Source organism: Eriocheir sinensis, chromosome 10 (assembly GCF_024679095.1).
Source record: "Eriocheir sinensis breed Jianghai 21 chromosome 10, ASM2467909v1, whole genome shotgun sequence".
Taxonomy (NCBI): Eukaryota; Metazoa; Arthropoda; class Malacostraca; order Decapoda; family Varunidae; genus Eriocheir; species Eriocheir sinensis.
The window spans coordinates 1,732,617-1,757,637 of NC_066518.1; the positions used below are offsets into that span (position 1 = coordinate 1,732,617).

At 44.2% G+C, this 25,021-nt stretch overlaps 1 protein-coding gene across 6 annotated transcripts in view; it reads right to left on the reverse strand.

The window, feature by feature from the left end:
* Positions 1-25,021, reverse strand: part of LOC126996425 (trichohyalin-like) — a 54,970-nt gene that overhangs the window by 10,495 nt on the left and 19,454 nt on the right. For 3 of the 6 annotated variants that reach the window (XR_007751158.1, XM_050856844.1, XM_050856842.1), the window contains exons 4-14: positions 14,744-14,878; positions 13,706-13,851; positions 12,379-12,561; positions 11,233-11,334; positions 9,205-9,378; positions 7,667-7,759; positions 5,204-5,371; positions 4,560-4,737; positions 4,021-4,176; positions 1,639-1,775; positions 605-864 (exon numbers count right to left, since the gene is read on the reverse strand). Coding sequence is in view for 5 of the 6 variants with exons in the window: in XM_050856844.1 (XP_050712801.1) it covers positions 605-864; positions 1,639-1,775; positions 4,021-4,176; positions 4,560-4,737; positions 5,204-5,371; positions 7,667-7,759; positions 9,205-9,378; positions 11,233-11,334; positions 12,379-12,561; positions 13,706-13,851; positions 14,744-14,878 (1,732 nt within the window). In the remaining variant the exon portion in view is untranslated. The remainder of the gene's footprint in view (positions 1-604; positions 865-1,638; positions 1,776-4,020; positions 4,177-4,559; positions 4,738-5,203; positions 5,372-7,666; positions 7,760-9,204; positions 9,379-11,232; positions 11,335-12,378; positions 12,562-13,705; positions 13,852-14,743; positions 14,879-25,021) is intronic. The other 3 variants (XM_050856843.1, XM_050856845.1, XM_050856846.1) reach the window with 3 other exon arrangements.

The window sequence follows — 25,021 nt, forward strand, 5'->3', positions numbered from 1 at the left end:
GGATGTTTCGATGACGTGGGATTGGATAAGGATGTCCAGATGGCGCAGAGGGATTGGATAAGGACGTTTGAGCGGCGTGAAAAGATAGGATGGGTAGTTTAAATGGCGCACTAGTCGCTTGGGTAAGAAAGACTGATTGGATAAGGATGGTTTTGAGGCATGGAGGGATTGGATAAGGATGTTTGTAAGGGGTAAAAGGATATGATGAGAAGGTTGAATGGCGTATCGGCCGTTTTGGTAAGAAAGACATTGGATAAGGATGTTTTTATGGCTTGGAAGGATTGGATAAGGATGTCTGTACCGGGTAATAGGATATGATGGGATGGTTAAATGGTATATCGGCCGTTTTGGTAAGAAAGACATTGGATAAGGAAGTTTTTATGGCTTGGAAGGACTGGATAAGGATGTCTGTACCGGGTAAAAGGATATGATGGGATGGTTAAACAGCGTATCGGCCGTTTTGGTAAGAAAGACACTGGATAAGGATGTTTTTATGGCTTGGCGGTATTGGATAAGGATGTCTGGATGGCGTTGGCGTCTGGGTCAGGCCAAAGCAACGGCTGGCTGGCTGTTGGTGAAGTAAGGTGAACTCTGCAATACTCACCCGGACTTATGCGCCTCATCTTGCCCGTCTATGGAGGCTCCGACGGACTCCGAGAGGCTGAGTCTGTCCTGGGAGTTGTTGGAGCCCTGGGAGCACGTGGACTCGCTGGAGGACGCGATGGAGCTCTGGGAGTCCATGTAGGATGCGGCGGGGACTCCTCCTTCGGATTCCTTCAGCCTCGCCAGTTCCTCGTTTAGGGATTTGATGACCTCCTCTCGTAGCGCCAGAGCGGATTTCACGGCCTCCAGCTCCTCCTTGCACTGTGGACACACACACACACACACACACACACACACACACACACACACACACGTAGATGGTTAATCAAGATGCACAACGTAAATGCAATAATACTAATTCTAATATTTTCAACTCCATTATTTTTTAGCATTTATGTCTTGGATATGGAACTTCTATCGTTGCACATTATCCCTACAAGCATAATTTCAATCATCATCATCATTATCACCATCATCATTAACACCAACAGTGCCATAATGAGAAAACACCTGTAAAACACCTCAATCTCACATTTATCCAATTGATTTTTTTTCCCATCTCATCAAGAGAGTACTTAAAAATGCACTCCTTTTCTGCCTCTCCTGTCTTTAACGCTGACCAATATATATTTATTTTCCCTTATTACTTCATAAACTCATACAACTACAAGAAAATGTCACTCTTGCAGGCCCTTCTTTTTTTCCTTCCTTCTTTCCTTTCTTTTTTTCCTTCTTTCCTTCCTTCCTTCATTCTTTCCTTACATTCTTTTTTCCTTCCTTCCTTCCTTTCTTCCTTCTTTCCTTCCTTCCTTCCTTCCTTCCTTCCTTCCTTCATTCCTTCCTTCATTCATTCATTCATTCCTTTCCCCATTCCTTTCTTCCTTCCTTCCTTCCTTCCTTCCTTCCTTTCTTTCCTCCCTCTTTTCCCCTCCCCATCCATTAATTTCCTTTTCCTTCCCTCCATTCCTTCCCTCTCTCCATTTTTTCCTTCCTTTCTCTTTCCTCGCTCCTTCATTCATTGGTTCCTTTCCTTACCTGTGTACTGCTCGTGATGGCCTCTGTCAGCTGTTCCTGGAGCCCCGCGTTCAGGTACTCATGATGTTTTGTCACGATGACCCGCGCCTCCTCCACCGCCTGGAATTTCTCTGCCTCAAGTTCCTCGCGCAACCGTTCTGTGGGTGGAGTCGAAACGGGCCTCGTGATAACACCAGAACAAAAAGACTGAATAGAGTGATGGATGGATATGGATGCTTGTGAGGGCGTTGGAAGGGAATTTCGATGGCGCTGGAATGATTGAGTAAGTAAGTTATTGCGTTGGGATGGATGGATGAGGACGCATTATGGCTTGGCGGGATTGGATAAGGATGTTTGTACGGGGTAAAAGGATATGATGCGATGGTTAAATGGCTTGTAGCACGACACTACGAAGACGATCCTTAATGAATCATCCGAATGACCATGAGATTGTTACTGTATGTATCTATTATGCATTGCCAGATATTTGTCAATTTGGTTCTGTGCTTACATACTTCCATTACGACTTGAATTGACCCTCCTATGTTGATGTATCTTACCCAGCGTAGACAAATAATAGGAATAGGGAAGCAAGCTGTTCAATGGATGCCTTAACCCGTCCGCTGCGATTTGTACGGATTCGGCTTTCACTGGTAGCCTGGTAATATATACTCCCAGGTCTTTCTCTGCTTCTGTGGTGGATAGTGCAGTGTTTCCCATGTGGTATTGGTACGCTAGATATCCTCTCCCAAGGTGCAGGACTTTACATTTTTCCCCATTGAATTGTAGAAGCCACTTTTTGTTCCATTCCTGTAGCTTGGTGAGGTCTTCTTTTGGGACATCCGAGGTCGAGGGGTTAATAACGTACCGAGTTTCGTTATATTTGTGGTGGAAGCAGACACGATGAATATAAACAGAGCTTGCCGACGCTATTTAAAATTCGCCGTCAGACTCACCCGCTTTGATGCTTCGTAATAATAATAGAACACCGTAAAACATTTTAGACATCAGCGTAATAATAACCTCCCTTTGATCATGATACTTGGATTTTTTCATTGTGTTATGGCCTCGTGCTTCCTGGGTTTCGCTCACACAATTAACAGTGAGATCTAAATTACGATTGTGTTTGTATCCATTAAACCGTCACATGATATATTTAACGTCTGCTTCGTCGCCTACACTGAACGAACGAAAACAGGAAACTAAAGACCAGCCATAAATTCTAACTTGTAAAGGTAAACTATTTCACTCCCGTCCCGTTCTCTCTTCAATAAACGAAACCAAAGACGAAAACAAGACCACCACAGCACGAGGCCTTGAAGATAAGTGCTCCCGTCTTGAGCGTGTTGCGAGCCGGTCACGTCCCTGCTTCCCATCAGACAGGCGCGTGTGTTGCAATTCTCCTCAACTCCAAAGTTTACGAGTGAGCTAACCCAGAATGGCAATGCGTCTTCTCTTGAACGTGGTGCGATACGTCATCTCTTTACGGACGCTACAAACATAAGTTGGAATTAATTTATATCGCCATTTATCCCATGACGCCTTAATTATCGCCACCATTAATCTCACTACAACACCCACATCACCACTAACGTTTACCCTTATTATCCATTATCCTTATGAATCTCTATCACTCACCACAACCACCACCACTGTCACCACATACACCATTTTTACCACCCTCACTCTCATCACAGCATCACTACCTCCCTCACCACTAACACACACACGCACACTCCGTCACCACCACCACAAGCAACACCTTCACCACTGCCATGAGTCCTGCTATAAACATCACCCTCACTATACCACATAACCCTCCCTCCTCCCCCTTTTCCCGCCCTTACCCCCGTGGCAAGTGAAGGGACGGAGGCTGGAGGCGGTGGCGTGGGCGGTGGTGTGGGCGGAGGCATTTCTCGCCGGGCTAATATTACCGTCGCTGGCCGCTTCTATGTAATTTTAGTGGATTCCCGAGAGGCGGCAGATTTTTTACGAGCGCTCTTTTTAAATATGACCCTATTTTTCTATATTTGACATTCATTTTAAGTGAGTGAGAGTTAAAGAGGGAATATAATCGCTTGTCAAGTCCATAGAGCTTCATAAAGTAAGTAGGTGTTAGATCATTAATTCCGATCTTCTCATCTAAATTAATCACCGTTTATTGACGCCCTTTTTATAGCACTGTAACCTAGAATTTCATCGCGGTGTTGCATTGTATTTACCACTAAGGCAGGTTCAGCGGGTTTCTCTTTAGCTATGACTGGCTGACTCATGAGGTGGTTGGCCTTTCTTTCTATGTGTGTAAAGCAGTGTAAGCATTTATTCATATTTTCAGTTTAGTCGATTAGTCTGTGTTTGTATACGTCAGGTAGCGGTGTGAGGCACAGGTGCGAGGTGACTCACCCATGCTGAGTCTGTGCTGCTCACACAGGTGCTCCATCTCCTCGTTGTGCTGCTTCTCGGCCTGATGGCGCCCCTCCTCGTCTGAGTTCTGCAGCGCCACGGCCAGCCGAGCCTCGAGGTCTGACGAGCGCTCCTTGTACTCCGCCCGTATACGCTCTGAAGTAAACACGCAAATAATTCGTAATTAAAAACAGAGTAAGAAAACGCTCTTCAAGAATACTCCTCTTTAATAGCTTTCAGGTCCAGAAGTTACGATTAATTTAAAATTTCACGCAACTTTCTCAGTGTCTATCTTCTCGGGTGCCTGCCAGCCAGACTGTCCATTTGCTGCTTTATTCTGTCTGTTTTACTATTCAGTTGTGTATGTCTGACCACGTAACTATTTGTCGACCTGCTTGTCTATCTGTTTTCCTGTGCCTCTTTGTTTGCTGGCTGCACGCTCGTCATCTGTTTTTCTGTATATGTTTCAGTGTGTCTGTCTGTCTGTCTCTGTCTGTCTGCCTTTTTCTTTTTGTCTCTGTCTGCCTCTAGCGCCTCACCGAGCTCCTCATGGTGCTTTTCCTGCAGCAGCTCCTGTTGCGACCAGTTCTTCTCGTCGAGGCGCTGCAGTTTGCGTCGCAGCTCCCACACGTCCCTGTCCGCGTTGGTCCTCATGTTCTCCATCTCCTTGTGGTAGTACGCGTCCTTCTCCGTCAGACTGTCCTTGAGAGTTGAGATCTGTGGTGGAGGAGGACTTCTTAGAGACCACAGGATAAGACTCGCAAAAGTTCAAATCATGCTGCCTTAAGTATGTGTGTTTGTGATTGCATTCATGTTTGAGTGCTGAAAAAACGCGTCCTTTTCTGTTAGTCTGCCCCTGAGTTTTGAGATCGTTGGTGGATGAGGACTTATTAGAGACCACATAAAAAAGAGCACGCAAATGTTATAATTACGCTCCTTTAATTATGAATGTTGCTGATTGCATTCGTGGTCGCGTACTGAAATAATGCTATAAAGTCTTCACAATGCTCCATAAGTTTTGAGAGATGAACTTAAATGAGGTTTTTAAGAGTAAACGCTGCGGTAAAATAAATCCTAAACCTCTCAACTCAAAGACAAGGGCAAGCAAAGGGATGCAGCACAACTTTTCGTCCCAGTCCAAACATTGCGTCCGAGTGAGGATCAAAGGCCTTCTCCAACTCACCTCTTTGGTCATCTCCTCTTGGCGTTGTTCCCAGGACTGCCTGAGCTTCCTGACCTCCTGTTCCTTCTGTACCTTCATAGACTCCACGGCCAGGTGTTTCTCCTCGCCATGCAGCTCGTCCAGTTCCGCCTTGAGCCGCGAACATTCCGACCTCAGTTTGTCCTCCCACTGCCAAGGGAAATCAAGAGTCAGGGAGAAGCAGGTAAAGGTGGAGAGAGACAGAGGGTTGGATGAGAAGGGGAAGGAGGGCGACGCGATGGTGGTGGAAAGTGTTCGAAAAAGCAAAGCCGTGTTCTGTCGGGGCCCTCGAGACCGGTGGGCCAGATCCCTTAGCCGAGGACACAACTTTCAGGTTACCGCAATCAACCTTTCACAGACCTTCCCAGTTCCCCACTTACTGATCGATCCAGAGGGCAGGAAAGTGGTAAGCGGTCCACCGTTTATCTCCGCTTCGTCCTCTTATTCGTAATTTGGAAAGCCTGTGTTTCTCTTCCGCCACAAGTTAAGTTAATTGAGAGTTTGAACATTGTATTTAGAGTACACAGAAGGTTGTAAAAGAGTGATATACGTACTGAAATTAACTCTCCTATTCTTTTTCTCCTCTCACTCTATTCCTCTCTTTATTCTGTTATCTGTGTTTCTCTTTTCTTTGCTATTTTCCTCTCTTTTATTTAATGTCACGAAGCGGTGTTCTGTTATTGCCTAAGAATTTGGTAATATCACCCAGCAACTTTTCACGGTGTTCGTTCATTTGCATCACTAAAGGCTCCACCATCCTCCCTAACGAGCCTTGGCTGTGTCCATGTCACGAATACTCTGCTAACTATTATGGCCTTCTGGAGTTACGATCCCTTTATTGCTACATGCATGACCGCGCTCCCTCAGCAGACCACGATTATTGTATTATCCAGCTCAACGTCCTTCCTACCCTCCCCTCTCCGCCACAATATTCCCTCGTCAAAGTTACCCTCTACTCCCTGTTGCCTCTCCTTCTCACTCATGCTTCCCCTGTTCCTTCATTACTTCACTTAAAATTACTACCATTGCTTTCCTCCTTAAACTTTTTGTCATCCCTTGCCCAAAGAGAGTTCACGCCTGTTCTTTCTTTCTGTATATTCTCCTTCCTTGCGTTCCCCTTTCTTAAATACAATCCACTCCTTCCTTCCGTCCTTCTTTTCTCCAGTTAAAATTTCTATCATCACTTCCCTTCCTTAACTTGTCATTCCTTTCTCATTGTTCACTACCATCATTTCTGTGTATACCTTTTGTTCCCAAGCGTTCCCCTTCCTCGCATACGGGCCACTCCTTCCTTCCTTTATCATTCCACTTAAACTTACTATCCTAGCTTTCCTTTCTTAACTTTTGTCCTCCCTTTCTCAAACACAGTTCACGCCCATTCTTCCTTTCTATCCCTTTTCCTTCCTTGCGTTCCCGTTCCTTGCACACAGCCCACTCCTTCCTTCTTCCTTCCTTCCTCCTCCCTTCCCTTCCCGAAGTTATAGCCTCTCCCTTCCTCCTTGCCTCCCTCCTTCCCTCCTTGCCCTCCCTCCCCCTCCCTGCTACTCACCCTTCGTGCCTCTCGCCTGGTCTGGAATCGCTGATAAGGCGCCACCAAACTGCCCTCTAATGAATGGCTGACTCAGAGGCTCGCAAAGTTTAGACAGTAATTGAAGATAAATACAACAGATGCCTTTTTTTTTTTTACATCAAAGGACGCGGCTGAAGGGCAACAAAAAGAGTGTAAAAAAAAAAGTCCGCTACTCGCCGCCCCCACAAAAATAAAAAAGTTGAGTATTTTATGTATTTTTTTTCTTACTTTTCACTACTTTTATCCACTGTTCCACCACCACCATCACCGTCGTTACCTTGTTGCTTTTTGTATATTCCCTTCCCTATCTCCTACCATTAATTCTTCACTATTTCACTACCACTACCATTAACACCATCACTGCCTTTACCTCATCGCCTCAAACATATATTCAATCTTTGTATCGTGTCTTCTCTTCTGCCAAAAGTTTAGTTAATTGAGAGTTTGAACATTGTATTTAGTGTACTCTGAAGGTTGAAAGTAAGTTCGTATTGAAATTGACTCTCCTATCCTTCCTCTCTCCTCTCTCTATATCTCTCTCTTTATTCTGTTATCCGTTTTTTTTTCCTTCCTTTCCACTTTCCTCTATTTAAAACATGCATATGTGTGTAAGATATACGTTCTGAAACTACAACTCTCCTATCCTTCCATTCTCCTATCACTCACTCTCTCTTTATTCTGTAATCCGTTTTTTTTTCTTCTTTCCTGCTTTCCTCTCTCTTCGTCCCTTAGTCTACAGCCACCACCACCACCATCACCACCACCACCACCACCAGCAAGAGCAATAACACATCTCCCCCCCGTCCATCACGCCCAGCCTCTTCCATTCACTCATTTCCTTTCATCCCCCGCACGTGAAGCGAACTCATTCTTACCTCCGCGTTCAGCTCGTTCTTCATCTTCTCCTGCTTCTGTCGGAACTCAGCCTCCGTCTCCTCGGCCTGACGCTTGGCCCGCTGAAGGGTGCTCTGAGGGGGAAAGAACCACCGTTATTACTAGGTGTTAGGACGGCGTGAGGACGAGGCTGGAGTGTTTGCTGGCCTTGTTGTGTGTTCAGATGGGAGGAAAAGTGGAGGAAGAGAATAGGAGAGAAAGGGTGAGTAGGTGATGGAGGAGGAAGAGTAGGAGGAGATGGTGATGGAGAAGGAAGAGTAGGAGGAGGAGGAGGAGGAGAAAAATATTTGTGTAGAGGTGTTTTATTGCGGTTGTGTGTGACGTAATGTGTGTGTGTGTGTGTGTGTGTGTGTGTGTGTGTGTGTGTGTGTGTGAATGATGTTGGATACTAATCCTACTTCCAACTAATAAAATAAAATAAATAAATAATAGGCAAAATTAATTACAACGAAAATAGCTCCGAAAAAAATATAACACTCGCTCCGCTGAAAAATGAAAAAACAAAACTTAAATGGCAAAAATAAAACAGGTAAAATTACTGTGAAGTCCCAATAGGCATCTCTGCACACAGGCATACGTTTAATTTGCGTTCATTAAAAGCGTCATTAGTTTAGGGGGGGGCTGATGTATTTATGTGGGCGACCTCTGGATGCAGGAGACCCCAGGGAACGAAAATTGTGTCCAATAACGAGCGCGTGTGAACTGTATGTATTCACGTCGGTATGTGCGTGTTGCATGTGTGTTAGGGTGTATTAATGTATGGAGAGAGAGAGAGAGAGAGAGAGAGAGAGAGAGAGAGAGAGAGTATGTGTGTTCGTATGTATGTACCATGTAGTTCACGATGGCGTATCTAAATATTTGTCTGAAGTTTGACACGATAGATGATAACACCCATCGTCTCGCATTCCCGAAGTTATATGACCATAATTATATTCTTACTAAATCAACATCCTTTTACTCTTCGCTCTCCTTACGTCCCAAGACTAATAGTAAACCATAAGTTGAAATTAAGTCATCGGGGGTCTGGCCGTGTATAGATCTCGGAAAAGAAAATTGACCTTCACTGCCGCTGAAGAGGATGAAAAAGTTCTTGGTGACGCTGACATTAGGATCAGGTGACGGTGCTTATTATCCGTTCTTGTTAGGGTGAAAGATAAGGAGGTGGCGGCCTCTCCGGTAAAGAAGATGAGCCTGTTATGTTAGAAGGTGCAGGGAGGTGAAGAAGGAGGAGGAGGAGGAGGAGGAGGAGGAGGGGCTGCTTACCTGGCCGGAGGAAGGGAGTCGAAGGGGGAAGAGAGGGTGAAAAACATCGACCTAGTTAGCACTCACCTGATGGGAAGTCGAAGAAATGACGAGAGAGAGAGACACAGCACATCACACGCACACACACACACACACACACACACACACACACACACACACACACACACACACACACACACACACACACACACACACACACACACACACACACACACACACTCACACTCACACACGCTCACACACACACACGGCGTACCTGGCGGCAGGGCGGAGGGGCTTTCTTGAGGCCTCGTATTTCCTCCTCAAGTATTTTCTCGCGTACTTTGAGGTGTTCCATTTCTCTCGCCGACGCCCTCAGCGCCTTCTGCAGCTCGTGGGTGACGCCGCGCAGCTGGATGGCCTCGGCTTCGTAGCTCTTTAGATGGCCGACCTCGGGAACACAAGGGTCACACGGGTCACACACGGGGAAGGGTCACACTCAGAGGTAGCAATGAAGGTCCCCGGGGTCCCTGGCCATATGGGGGTGGGGAGTGGGAGAGGAAGCAGGGAGGATTGTTATGTGGATGGGAGGCAGAGTTATAGGAAGTGAGGATTGGTATGTGGATGTGGTTGAGGAAATGAATAAAGATGAAAAGTTTTTTATGCATCGATGGGTACAGGCAAAGGCAGAAAAAATAACCACTTCAGGGAATTTACGGGGCAACAGGCCGGCAAGGGTGGGTCAGGGGATTCGCTTGTAGGACATCAATAAGGATGGGAGTTTGTAGTCAGTTTGAGGGGAGTATGCAGGGGTAGAAAGTCATATTCAGAAGCCCTAAGGAGCATTAGCATCGGTTTGGGGGAGTGATTGGTAAAGGGGGAAGGCATGAAGGCCAAGGGATGGTTGGTCGCAAAGAGATTGTTGGAGATGTGGAAAGGTTTATGGAGAGGCAGGTGAGGGGCATTGTGTGAAGAAATTAATATATATCATGGGAGTTTGCATTTGCTTTGAGCGTTGTCTTCAAAGGGACGCCAGAGAAATTATGGGTATTTGTACATATGTTTGAAAATGTAGTATATAAATATCATGAACTTGATCTGTTATATAGGGGAGTCATAACCTGGATAAATATAAATAAATGACACTAAAACGACAGGTAAATGAAAACAATCCATGCCAGGACGCTAGTACTGAGCATCTCATCTAAACACGTCATTCTATGGGTAAAAACTATAATGAGACAGCTCTAGGGCGTCTATACTAAAAGATGGAAACACGAATAAGGGAACCATGGACTAGAAAGGATTGAGTGGCGACGGCGGGATTTGTGGAAGAGGAGCAAGACACGAGAAATACATGTTTGGTGAAAAAGGTGGAGCGTAAAGTAGAAAATATGATATGGACGTTGGGGTTGACTGGATCATCAAGGAGAGTAGAAAGGAGGGGACAGTCGTAGATATGCTCGTGAATGGTTCATGGATGAGGAGACTTAGTGGGGAGGACGGTTAATACGGTGGGCCATGGAAGGGCGAGGGTGGTATTTTTATAGTAGGAGATATGGGACTAGGAAGCACAGGCAGTCAGGACGTGCAGTACATCTAAGGAGCTTCAGGAGTACACAGCTTCAGGAGTACACAGCTTCAGGAGTACACATGGCGGCAGTAACAAGAGTCAATAGTATGATGGTGAAGTCATGCAAGCAAACATTAAAGCGAAGCAAGACAAGAAACTAGACGGGAAAATAATCAGACAAAAAATTCTACGGCTTAAAGGCAAACTATCTCACCTCAACTTTGTCCTGCATTCCATTCCCCTCGCACACGCACACTCACACGCACCCCTTTCCCCCCCCCCCCCCCACACACACACACACACACGCGGGAGAGGAAGGAGCAGGACAAACACAGTCGAGTGCCTCAAGACTTCACTTTGGCGGCAGCGAGCAACAGGCGATGCTGTGTAACATTCCAGCGGCGGCGAGGCAGGCGGGATACCTCGTGCTGGGCGACTCGCTGAGACAATGACTTTTTTTCCTTTACGGGACTAGAAATACACCCTTTTTTTTTATCTCAAAGAATATCATAATCTCTCTTCTTTGGAGGCAATGGAAACTGAAGCGTCACATTATCCATTTCACTAAATAATGGAACTTTTGCTACTTGCTAGACAAGGAAAAAATATCCCTTTCTCCGTTTCATTGCCAAAGAACACCAAAAGAAAACAACACTGAAAGAAAGCAAGTCGTTCTCAGCGCGAAGTCTCCGCCGCCTCGCCGCCTCCGCTCCCACACCCTCATGCACTCACCTCCATCAGCTGCTCGTCCGCCACGCGCCTGTCCTCCGCCACCTTAATGAGGGAGTCCGCCAGCTCCGACTCCACCATGTTTCTCACCGCACTAATCCTCTCCTGGAGGGGACCCGCAGCGGTTAGTGGGAACAGAAACACACGGGAAGGGCGGGAAGGTGGACATTACAGGAGACAAGAAAGCTGGCGCCCCGCCGGGTTGGTCGCGTGGCCTTGGGGGTTCAGGAAGATGTAAATTACAACAGAATGAGTAAAACTTGAGTAAAGAGATGCTGGAGCAAGGGCTGGGTGACTGTGACGGCCGCAGGGAGCAAAGGTTTTTGGTTATTACACTTAGCGGAGCGGCAGACAAACATTACTGCGGGATGGGCGTAATGCTTAGTGGGAGGGGGAACCCAACGATCCTTTAATGGAGTCTTTTTAATCGGTGTTTGAAAACAAACCTTTTTAAAGAGATTTATTTGATGCACTCTGCACCAAACAGCCAGTGATCAGACATCAAACGGTAATTCTTTGAAATATTTTTTATGAAAATACTTTTCAAAATGCAAAATATTTTTCAAAGAGATTTTTTCCACAGCTTCAGAACCAAAGAAATTCCATACACGTGCAGGATTTCAATTGGAGGCGCAGCACGCAGAAAACTGAATTTGTGTCGCTTCGTAAAAGAGCAACGCCGTGCAGAGGGGTTCAAGTCAGGCCCGCTGCTACAAACTGACGATATTCTGCTATCACCGAGAGGCTTAAGCACCGTTGCCAGATTGTCGTACTCTGAGCCGCGTCTATACCTGTTTCTGACACATAACTGTTGCCAAGAAGCACCAATAATTAACCATTTAAACCATAACCATATATAAAGGCAATTATTTGGGTGATGAAAACAGTTTTTGGGTCGGAAATCGGCAAACATAAGAGGCAAAGTACAACAATCTGGCAACGTAGGGCCTAAGACTACCCGCATGCTGTCCTGATGACCACCTATCAGCCCGGACTCTAGCGGAACTCTCTTAAGAAGATGAATTGGAGCTCCGGGCGGTGGGGGCAGTATGAACCAAGCAAGATGGCGCCACTATAAAACACTTGCCTGCGCTACTGACCGACCGAAAAAAACAACCTCTTCCTCTCTCTCGACCCCTCCGTACTCACCTCTGCCTTCCTGTCGCGCTCCTCCATCTTCTTCTTGTGGTCCTTCTCCATCTCACGAAGTTTCCACTCAAAGTCTTCCATGAGCTGCTGTTCTCGCGTTGAGTTCATCGTCGTCATGTTCTGAATCTCCTTCTCGAACGTGGCGATTAGGTCCTCCCTCTCTTGCGCCGCCTCGTCCAGCGCCTGAGGAAGAGAAGGAGGAGGGGGACTGTAGTATTTCTTTCTAAAGACAAAAGAGGCATATCGGGGGCCTTATATAAGTAGTGCTCCTGTTAAAAGATTAAAAGAAGTCGATGGAGATGATTGCATATAGTTTCAGAAGTGTTTGGATAGTGAAAAGTAGGAAGTTAAAAGGGGAAAAAAGTGGAGGATAGGGATTTGTAAAGAGGAGAGAGAGGTAGATAAACAAATAGATAGCGAGAGAGAGAGAGAGAGAGAGAGAGAGAGAGGTATAAAAGACGGGAAATTGACGAAAAGGTGGAAGGTAAAAAATGGAGGGCCAGCTATACAGAATGGATGAAGAGGGCGAGGAGTCCCCAAAAAAGAATACGCGTGGGAAAGGGGCAGAAAAATAACACGGTGACTCTCCTCCTCTCCCTGACTCCCTTGCCTGTTTGTCTTGTCCCATACTCTGTTTATTTCCCCCTTTCCCCCGCTCTCCCTCAACCCTTCACACACGTTAACTTTTCTTCTATGTACTTTATCCTCGCCCTGCTCTTCTGTCTTAGTCCTTGCAGCCTTCTCCACGATCTTCTTTAACTAACTTTTCACTTAATCATTTCCTGCTTCTCTTTCTCCCTAACCTTCATTCTCCTCCTCTTCCTCCTCCTCCTCCATTATCGGCAGCCATTCCTCTCTTTTCATTAGTTTCTCTTTTGCCATCGTCTATTTTTCTCTATATACTCATCCCATTGATACTTTTCTGCTTCTCCTTCCTTGATACCTTTATTTTTCGTTAATTCATCACCCTCCTCTCTTTTTTCTACCACTAAGTCTTTTATCCTTTTCCTTACCTCGCCTTCCTTCCCCTTTACTTATTATCCTATCGCCCGTTTTACTTATTTTTTCTTATCATATCAACTCGTTATTTTGCTATCTGGTCCATCAGTTATCCTTACTACTTCTATTCCTTGTTCTGTACCCCATTCCGCCCTCACCTCAAGCTCATCATTCATTACTTTACTCATTTATTCATTACTCGTCTCTCATTCTTTCTCTCATCTCCTTTCATCACCCTTTAGTTTTGTTACGCTCATTATCAATCACTTAAGACACTCACATCACCGTCTTCACTCCTTCCTACACAACATCGATCCCCATCACTTACGTCTTGAATGATCTTGATTTCTTCATCTCGCTCGGCCTCCGTTTCGTCGATGGTCTTCGTGAGTTTGTCCCGCTCCTCTTCTGTGGCCTTCAACTTCTCTTCTAAACTTTTAATCTTCGTCTCAAGCTCCTCCGTCTTGTCGCAGTCTGGAGAAGAAAAAGGGCAGTGCAAGTTTGGGTATGATGTCGGGGAATGTGAGGCGAGTGAATGGTGGGTCGTGGGAAGAGAAGGTTGGAGAGAATGAAGATGCCGAAAATAGACGTGAAGGGTTCATAAAAGATGCTGGGAAGGGTAAGATGAAGAATTGTGTGGCGGGGTGATAAGGTTCCAGGTACTAAAAATAGGGAGCAAGGTTGATTAACATATTGTATGAGGAAGGCAAGGGACCATAAGTTGGCGCGAAGTCGACGGTTGGTATTGAAGAGGAAATGAATTGGGAGAAGTAATGAGAAGGACTGACTGACTTTAAGAATGGTGGTGATTCAGGGTGAGGAAGGGGACGCTATTGAGGGCTGGTATTAGGAATTGAAGGGGGAAATGGTGATGGGGTAAGTTTAACGGTTGAGTCGGTACGGTAAAGAAAAAGTCTTGAAGGGATTGGAGTCAGGTCGTTAAGGGTTTGATGGTACATAGAGGGTAAGTTTAAATGGGTTGCCGAAGTAAGAGCAGTTGCGGCGCCAAGAACCGAACTCCCCAACTCCCCGAAGTAAGGGTCATTTAGATTTTTGGGAGATGAGTGAAAGGAAGATTTTTTCGAGTGAGGTTTAAAAATAGGTTGCAAAATATGTGGTAAAAAACCTCCTCTAAAGATCACGTGTTTGATTATTAAGAAAGGTTTAATTTACAGAGTACGAGAGAGGAAAGAACAGATCAAATATATATAATTTCCACCTTAGCATGTTATATCATTATGCATTGCCCATTCTCCCTTATCTATCTATATCTATTTATCTCTCCATCTATCTGTTTGTCGGTCTGTCTCTCCGTCTGTCTGTCTATCTGTATCTATCTATCTATCTTTCTATATACTTCACTCACTGGCCGAGGCGGTGATCTGGTTCTGGAGGGAGAGGTTCTTCTGGCGGGCGGAGTCAAGGTCCTCCTCCAACTTCTTGAGCTTGGCCTTTGTCAACTCCATCTCCTCCTTGGAGGTCTCCAACTCCGTCCGAGCGCCTGGGGAAGATGGGAAGGGCGGAGGGTGAGAAAAGTGACTGTGATAGGAAGTGATTGTTATACTCTTCTCTGTGTTCCTGTGTGTGTATATAGTGAATCCAACGATCTCGCTTGTTTCTTTGTTTACTGACGGAATAGCAAGGTGGATTTTACAACTGAAGTGCCATTTATTTTTCTATTACTTGCTTTTCTGATATCGAAGTAAATAACGCTGTAACCTTCAAGTATTAAATTGTCTAGATACTTCAGAATGAAACCACCCTTTATTTTTATTTTGGACATTTTGACACTGGAAAATTTTAGCTGTTACATTTCTCCTGATAAGAATACTGACAAACACATTCGTAAGATGAGGAAAGACGAGACTACCCTTGACATATTTACGTGAAAAACAAAAATAAACATCAGATGCCTAAGACTAAAAATACCTAAAATTACTACCAGGACCTGGAGATGGGGAGAGGAAAGAGGAGAGGCATCTTTTGTGTGTTCTAAAATCAGGTCATTGTTACGGCCGGCCCCCGCGTGTTCAGGGCCACTAAGGGTTTACTAAGCCGAGGAAAGTTATGAATAGCTCGACGAAATGCCAAAAAAAGATATATATTCTCGTTCTTCCTTCCTCCTCCTCCTCCTCCTCCTCCTCCTCTCATTGACTCGGGGTACATTTACTACATTAGGGAGAAAAATACCTCTCTTCCCCGCCAAGAATGTCCCGTGAGAGAGAGAGAGAGAGAGAGAGAGAGAGAGAGAGAGAGAGAGAGAGAGAGAGAGAGAGAGAGAGAGAGAGAGAGAGAGAGAGAAGGGGGGGGGGTTGATAGGTGATATACACAACTCTCAAGGTTTTCGGAAAGGGAATTTGGTACTGGAATAGTTTTAATCCATTGCCACGGAACCAGAAAAGAGTAGATATGAGTAAGAGAGAGAGAGAGAGAGAGAGAGAGAGACAGACAGACAGACAGACAGACAGACAGACAGACAGACAGACAGAAAAGCGGCCGTAGGTAATATCAACTCAAATGAGATCAATTCCTAACTTCAATTTTATTCTCCGTCCCAGGATGAACAATTAATTATCATCATTGTGCCATTACGAGCGTCTGATGGACAATAAATCACAAACTGTATGCGTTCCCGGGCCAACATTTTTCTAGGATTATCTTACCTGTGCCATTTTAATTTGTTAGTTTTTCCTTTATTTTTTTTTTCATTTTATTAACTTTCCTTCTCTTCCCGTTTCGTTTGACCTCACATTCTCTTGTCTCTGTCTTTCTTTCTCTCTCTCTCTCTCTCTCTCTCTCTCTCTCTCTCTCTCTCTCTCTCTCTCCTCCTCCTCCTCTTTCGCATCTCTTCCATTTTTTTTTCATTTATTCGTCTTTTAACATTCCAGCGACACTTCTCTTTCTTTCCTCTTTTTGCGTCTTTTTTTATATATTCCACATTTTTTTCCACATCTTTTTATCCTACATTTTTTTCCCATTTAGTTCAATTTGCTATTTTCTCTCTTTTGGTTATTTCCTCACCTTTATTCCTCTTCTTCTATCTCTTCTCTTTCTATCTCAGTCTGCTTTTTCCTTTATTTCCTATTTTAAGGTCGAGAATTCTACTAATGCACAGGAATCCACAATATCGAATCGAGGCATCTCATTAAAGAAAGCCAATATAGGTAGAGAATCAGAACCCCTGCAGACATATAGGAACTCTTATTGAAGACTGAAAAAGGGATAGAATTGTTGAAGAGGGAATTCCATAGCGTCTGAACCCGCTGTATGACTCGATCCTACAATATAACAAGCGTGGAAATAGGATCGGGGTATTAGATAGAAATGTTGAAACCGATACATGTGGGATCATAGAGAATCAGAACCTCTATAGACATACGTATAGGAACTTTTATGAAGACTGAAAATAAGATAGAGTCGTAGAAGGGAGAATTCCATAGTGCCTGAATCCGCTGTGTGACTTGAACCTATCCTGGAAAAGTATTGGAATAGCATCAGGGTCTTAGGTAGTCGTGTTAAAGATTGAATTCCATATATATAGTGTCTGAATCCCCTGTGTGACTTGAACCTATCCTGGAAAAGTGTTGGAATAGGATCAGAGTCTTAGGTAGTCGTGTAGAAGGGAGACTTCCATAGTGTCTGAATCCGCTGTGTTACTTAAACCTACCCTATAACAAGTAGCGGAATAGGACCAGAGTCTTAGATAGTAGTGTTGAACGGTGAATTCCATAGTTCCTGTAGTAGTGTTGAACGGTTAATTCCATAGTTCCTGTAGTAGTGTTGAACGGTGAATTCCATAGTTCCTGTAGTAGTGTTGAACGGTTAATTCCATAGTTCCTGAATCCCCTATAACAAGACTTAGTGGTGGAATAGGATCATTGGCTTAGGTAGTAGTGTTTGTTGAGGCCGATACATGTAGGATCATAGGCACTGTTGGAGTGAGGAAACCCACCGCCCGAGACCCAAGACGAACCCTCCATCCCCTTGACGCGCTCCAGTGGCATAAAACAGAAATGGGTTTAAGAGGATGGACCGTCCGCCTGGTCGCCCGCCGCCCGCCTGAAACTCCCCGCAATTTTTCGCTTTTTTTTCTCGTTTCCACTTTCGCGTTTCTCCGCTTTTCACTTCTCTTTTTTTTGCTATCTTTTTTCCTTCTTGGTTTTCTCTCTTTTTCTCGTTTCCACTTTCGCGTTTCTCCTCTTTTCATTTCTCTTTTTTTGCTATCTTTTTTTCCTTCTTTGTTTTCTCTTTTTCTCGTTTCCACTTTCGCGTTTCTCCTCTTTTCACTTCTCTTTTTTTGCTATCTTATTTTCCTTCTTGTTTTTTTCTCTTTTTCTCGTTTCCACTTTCGCGTTTCTCCTCTTTTCTCTCTCCTCTTTTTTTTTGCTATCTTTTTTTCCTTCTTGGTTTTCTCTTTTTCTCGTTTCCACTTTCGCGTTTCTCCTCTTTTCACTTCTCTTTTTTTTGCTATCTTATTTTCCTTCTTGGTTTTCTCTCTTTTTCTCGTTTCCACTTTCGCGTTTCTCCTCTTTTCTCTCTCCTCTTTTTTTTTTGCTATCTTATTTTCCTTCTTGTTTTTTTCTCTTTTTCTCGTTTCCACTTTCGCGTTTCTCCTCTTTTCTCTCTCCTCTTTTTTTTGCCATCTTCTTTCCTTCTTTGTTTTCTCTTTTTCCCGGCTGCACTTTCTCCTTTCTCCTCTTTAAATAGAAATAAAAATAAAAATAAATAAAAACCCTCCCCACCCAGAAAATAATTAAATTCACTGGAGGAGGAAAATCACACTCGAATTACAAGCACTCGTACGCCGGAACAGCAGCGTCCTCCGAGCTCAATGAGTGATGGTATTTATGAAAGTACAGATAACCTTTGAACACCTGCGCTGAATACCTGAGGGGGGTGGGGGGTGAGGGGGCATTCAGGGCGCTCTCTAAAGGTCACTCGGAATGACAATAACTCGGTACACTGATAAACGAATTCATGAGACAGTACAGACAAATTCACTGGACAGGACTAACAAATTATATAAAGCATTAGAAGGACATATACCTTTTTTTTCCTTTACCTCATTTTTCATTTTTGTTCTCATATTCTCTCTTCCTATGTGTTTATTTCTCTCTCTATCTCTTCTTAATTATCCGTTATGTATATTTTAGCTACATATACTTCACAAAATGACTTACGAATACACTAGACAGAAGAGAAAGAGCAGACAAACACTACAGGCAAAATAGACCTACGGGTACGCTATAGGCCTATTTAGACAGACACGCAGTACTGAACAGACAGATGCAGACGGAAAAGCAGTATGGTAGTGGTATTAGTAGCTTTAAAAGGGAGGAAGGAGAGCTTGTACGGCGTGGTCTGAGGGGATAAATTATTTAATGGGTTTAGCTTCATACCCCTCACCCCCTTCATCTCTCTCTCTCTCTCTCTCTCTCTCTCTCTCTCTCTCTCTCTCTCTCTCTCTCTCTCTCTCTCTCTCTCTCTCTCTCTCTCTCTCTCTCTCTCTCTCTCTCTCAACGACACTCTCTCGACACCCTAGAGGATTAAACACACTCGAGAGAGAGAGAGAGAGAGAGAGAGAGAGAGAGAGAGAGAGAGAGAGAGAGAGAGAGAGAGAGAGAGAGAGAGAGAGAGAGAGAGAGAGAGAGAGAGAAGGGAAGGAAATAAAGAAAAATATCGGAGAAAGAGATAAAAAGCGGAGAAGGGAGGAAATAAAAAAAAATTACAGACATGCGGAGGAAGGAAGGGAGGAAGGAGAGAAAAGGAAGAAGGGATGGAGGGAAACATGAGAGAAGATAAGGAAAAGGGGGGAAGGAAGGAAGGAACATATGAGACAAGGAGGTAAAGGTTATGAGGTTAGGAGAGGAGAACGAGTAAATGTTTAACGAGGGAGACGAATAGGAGCGAAAGGAGAGAGAGAGAGAGAGAGAGAGAGAGAGAGAGAGAGAGAGAGAGATATGACTGTGCGAGAGAAGCAGGGAGAGAGGAGGAAAGGGATGGAATGATTAAAGGGTGAATGAGTGAGTGAGGGAGGAAGGGAGAAAGGGAAATAACAAAAAGAGTAAGCGTGTAGGAGAGAGGGAGGGAAAGAGAAACTAGGGAGAAGGTAAATAGGGAGAGGAAGGGTAGAAGTAAAGGATAAACATGTGAGAGTGAGGAAGGAAGGTAAGGAGTAAAAGAATGAGGTAAGAAAGAACGCAACGGAGGCAAAGAAAGAGAGAAAGAGAGAGCGTGATGAAGAGACAGCAATAGGATATGTGACGTGCATAGGGCGGAGGGTTGAATGAAAGGAGGCAAGGAGGGAGGAAAGAGAGAGAGAGAGAGACGAAGCAGTGTAGAGGACTTTGGGAGAGCTTTTGAAACGAGGGTCGGAGTTTGCGGCTCAAGAGAGGAAGGGGGCGAGGGATGATTGAGGATTGAGTGTGGATAGAGAAAGAGGAAAAGGTAGCAAAGAGTAGGTAAGACTTTAATAGAGTAGGGATTGTCTAAGGATGGGAAGGGGCGAGGATAGAAGAGATCAGAGAGGAGATTTGGGTTCGAAGGATAGAGGAGGGAGAGGCATAAAACATTGGATGGAAAAGTTACGGAGAAATAGGGGAGGGGAAGGAAACCAAGATGACAGGGGAGAGATTTACAGGAGAACGCGAGAGAGGAAAAGGGAGAGGAAAGATAAAGGGGGATTAATGGTAAAAGGAAAAAGATCAAAGCTGGAAATAAAAAGGAAGATGGAGAGGAAGGAGGAAGAGAAATAAAAGATTGGAAGAAAGAGAGAGATGAGGGAGAAAATGTTGACAGGGAGAGATATAAAGCCTTAGGAAGAGGGAGACGAGAGCGGTAGATAGGAAGAGGGAGACGGAGGGTAAAGGGAGAAAGGTCAAAGCTGGTGGAGGTAGAAGTGGAGGGAATTATTAATACACACACACACACACACACACACACACACACACACACACACACACACACACATATAGGCACACAAAAAATCCCATGTAGTTCAGTTGTCGTTATGTGAGGCCAAATGTAACCATCTCTTTGTGTTTCCAATTGCGGACAAACAGTATATGAGAGAACCGTATTGATGACCATGAAAACCTTTGCTAAGTTTTGTTTTTTATTGTTGGAACGAGATGCTTTAACCGGATGGCTTTTACAGAGAGGGAATGGAATTGAATCTGTCTCTCTGTGAACGGGGTATTTGATTCTGTACCAATGGCGCTGTTAAAAATGTGATACTTTCTCACGACTTTTGTTTTTTATAGTCACGTCTGTTTCACCTTTGCTAAGTTTGTTTTTTTATTGTTGAAACGAGATGCTTGAACCGGATGGCTTTTAAAGAGAGGGAATGCAATTGAATCTGTGTCTCTCTGTGAACGGGGTATTTGATTCTGTTCCAATGCCGCTGTTAAAACTATAATATTTTCCCACGGTTTTTGTTTATTATTTATAGTCACGTCTGTTTCAAGGATGTAAATAATTCTTTCCTTTGATCTTTGTTTTCTCGCATGCTTATACATTCTCGCGTTTTTCCAATCCATATTTCATTTCACGGACGATTTTTTTAATGTTTTTTGTCTTTTACTACATTAAGTTCTCTTCCTCGATCACAGTAATTGCACAGATTGTTTCGACTGACGCATTCTTATTTCCTAGTTGTTGTTTTTCTGATTATATTAATTTCCTGTCTTGGTTGTGTTTCAATGCATAACAATATTCTTCCATTTCAATCACGCTTTACCTTTTCAGATCTTGGTTCATTCCCTTTCACTTACGCTCATTTACGTTTACTTTCATCACAGTTTCCCTTTTCACTTCCCTATGTAGCTTGTCAGTCACGCTCACTAACATTCACAGTCTGTTCTTTTATCATCATAAGTTATCTCTTTGCAGTCACGTTCATCCATAATCACACTGCCCTCTCATTATCATAGTTTATCCGTTTGTAGTCACCTTTAATCATCTACCCATTCAGGTGTCTAGTTCATTCTCTCGTCGTCACCTGGATTATAGTATCTGCATAGTACCGTTTCCCACACAATCATGTTCTGACACGCTCTGGTTTCCGGGGTTCTCCTCTTTCACTTTTACGATCTCGTTCTCTCGGTTTCAAAGGTCTCATTTTCCTGCAGTCGTGGTACCTCTCTTTCCAGGTGTCCATTTTCTCTTGATTCACTTCTTTCACGTTTTCATTTTTGTCGAATTTTCAAGCCTCTCATTCCTGCAATCACGGCTTCTCTCTCTCTCGTTTTCCTTTGCAAGCCGATTATATTCTCCTTTTTAGTTCTGGTTCTGTGAGTTCATTTGCAGTCATAAACTCTTCACCCTTTTACTCACTCCGTTACTTTGGGATGCTGCGCTCTCATCTTCTCGTAAACACACCTAAATCCTCACCCGACTTATGATCTTACGCGGCCTTCTTTGCTCTCTCTCTTCACGGCCTCGGTTTCTGTGGTTCCTTCGCAGTCATAAGCGCTTTACTCAGATCTTCTACTATTTCACTCACTCTGTTCTTGGCGCTCTCATCTTCCCATAAACACATCCAAACCCTTGCCCGACTTACAATCTTTCGCAGTCATCTTTCATCTCCCTTCGCGGTTTTGTTTTCCTTACTTCCTTCGGAGTTGGAGATCACATAAAGCATCTACCCTTTTACTCACTCCGTTTCCTACTACTTTTGTTTTCCTCAGATCCTTCGGAGTTGGAGATCACATAAAGCATCTACCCTTTTGCTCACTCCGTTTCCTACTACTTTGGCTACAGCGCATTTCATCTTCCCGTTTACACATCCAAAGCCTCGCCCGACTTGCTATCTTACACGGTCCCTTTTCCTCCCTCTTCGCGGTCTCGCACCCCCGGCTAACGCACTCTCGCCCGCTTCCATCCACGGAGGAAGAGAAATCCCCCGGACAAGACTCAAATCCTCTTGTGGCTCCTCGAAAAATGATGGCGGTCGTCTGAACCCAAGCGGAAAAAGGACGCCTCGGATTTTTCTTGTTGCTTCAGGAGATGATGTCGAGTCCTCAGGAAAAGGGAGGAGAGAGAGAGAGAGAGAGAGAGAGAGAGAGAGAGAGAGAGAGAGATTAAAGTAGGAAGAAACATATCATAAAAAAAGAAGAGAAGTATTTTAAAACATGGCATTAGAATAAGAGTATTGTACCATTGTTTGAGAGTAAGTGCTTTCCTGCTTTCTTTTCTCTCTTATTTATTTTTTCTCACTGCTGAGAGAGAGAGAGAGAGAGAGAGAGAGAGAGAGAGAGAGAGAGAGAGAGAGAGAGAGAGAGAGAGAGAGAGAGAGAGAGAGAGAGAGAGAGAGAGAGAGAGAGACTAGGAGGACGGGGAGGAAAAGAGAGGAGGAAGGAGAGGAGGAAAAACATCAGAAACACAAGTAAATGGAGGAACAGGAGATTGAATGACGTAGAAGAGGAAGAGGAAGAGAAAGATAAGAAGAAAGAGAGGGAGTGAAAGATGAGCGTGAAACGTGAGGAGAAACAAAGGGTCAGAAAACAGGAGAGACGCGAGTTATCTTCCGAGAATTCTAGTCCCGGTGTCTTGCGAACGACCTTTTTAATTTAAGTTCTATTCTTGGGGCCTTTAATTAATTCCTGCTTAAAAGTGTTTACAACTGTCTCCCTTTTATTCTCTCTCTCTCTCTCTCTCTCTCTCTCTCTCTCTCTCTCTCTCTCTCTCTCTCTCTCTCTCTCTCTCTCTCTCTCTCCTAGCCTCATATCCTTCTTTTTCTCTCTTTATTCCTGTGTTTTTTTCCCTTCATTCCTTCTTTCCTCCGCCTCTTCGTACCTTCCTTTAATTTTCCTTTCATTTTAGCTTTTTTTTTCTTATGACTTTTCGTCCTTCCATCCTTCCATCCTTCCTTCCACCCTATTTTACTTTCTTTTTTCTTTCATTCCCACAAACTTTAAGTCCTTCCATTTTTCCTATCCTTAAGTTTTTCGTTCCAATCTTTCTTTTTCTTTCTTTTCTTTCCCCATAAACTTCCCTCCCTCCCTTCCCTCAGATCTCCTTTCCTTCCCCCTCGTAATGGAATCCGATACTCTTCCCTACTTCATGAATCAGAAAGAACACACCCCAATCTTTTTTCTCTCCCGTTTTACCATATAATTAATTTCTTTTCTAACTTAATGGTGTATCTTGTTTGCTTCTTATCCCTCCTTCCTTCTTTGCTTCCTATTATTTCTCTTTGTATTGTCTTCATTTTCCTCTTTCTTGTTATATTTTTTTTGTTTTATTGTCTTTGTTTCTTCTATTAATGTTGTTTTCATGCTTCTTTTCCTTGTTTGCTTCTTGTCTGCTTCTTATCCCTCCTTCCTTCTTTGTTTCCTATTATTTCTCTTTGTATTGTCTTCATTTTCCTCTTTCTTGTTATATTTTTTTTGTTTTATTGCCTTTGTTTCTTCTATTCGTGTTGTTTTCAAGCTTCCTTTCCTTGTTAGATTTCCTTGCTCTAAGTTCCACCTCTTATCCGCCACTCTACCCCCTCTAGCGGTCTTCCGACTCACTACTGTTTCTACTTTTGGCCGAGGCAGTAAACTAATAAGGCTCTTCTGCAGTCTACATTATCCTCCTACTCTTCGTCTTACTCTACCTCCTCCTCCTCCTCCTCCTCCTTCTCCTCCTCCTTATCTCCTGCCTACGACAACACAACAGCAATAGCAAGGCTCATAGCCAACACCTGTTACCCAAGGGTCTTTTTTGTTGCTCTCTCTCTCTCTCTCTCTCTCTCTCTCTCTCTCTCTCTCTCTCTCTCTCTCTCTCTCTCTCTCTCTCTCTCTCTCTGACACTTATTTTCTCCACACCCGCTATCACCACAGAGAGAGAGAGAGAGAGAGAGAGAGAGAGAGAGAGAGAGAGAGAGAGAGAGAGAGAGAGAGAGAGAGAGAGAGAGAGAGAGAGAGAGAGAGAGAGAGAGAGAGAGAGAGAGAGAGGAGAGGAGAGAGAGAGAGAGTTCCTACAGACTTTCGAACTCCTACCAACTTCTCCTCCTTCTTTCTCTTTCTTTTTCCCTTCTACACGTTCCTCTTCGTACGTCCGCCGTTTCCATCTTATATCCCTGTGGCGCCGTGGGACGATTAGTAACCTTATTTATAGCCCTCCTCCTCCTCCTCCTCCTCCTCCTCTTCCTTCTCCTCCTTCTCCTCCATTCTCTGTCACCTTTCTCCGCCTCTTCCTTCTCCTCTTTCTTCGCCTCCTTCCCTTTCTTCTCGAGCCTAAGCCTTGGAGTTATTGCCTCGGGAGATATCTTGAGGCCTAATTCACTTCCTCCTATGTGTGTGTGTGTGTGAGAGAGAGAGAGAGAGAGAGAGAGAGAGAGAGAGAGAGAGAGAGAGAGAGAGAGAGAGAGAGAGAGAGAGAGAGAGAGAGAGAGAGAGAGAGAGAGAGAGAGAGAGAGAGAGAGAGAGAGAGAGAGAGAGACTGACTTTACCTCACAACGAACCTGCTGGAGTGTGCATTGTTCCAGGAAACTTTCTCTTCACCTCACGCTCACTCCATCACCATCAACGTCACTTTCATCATCAAGGTCGTTTTCTGCCCAGTGAACTTCCAGGGACACCAAAGTCGACAACAACAACAACAACAAAAATAAAACCACTCGTGACTCCGTAAAAAAAAAAAGGGGGTTCTTGAGGTT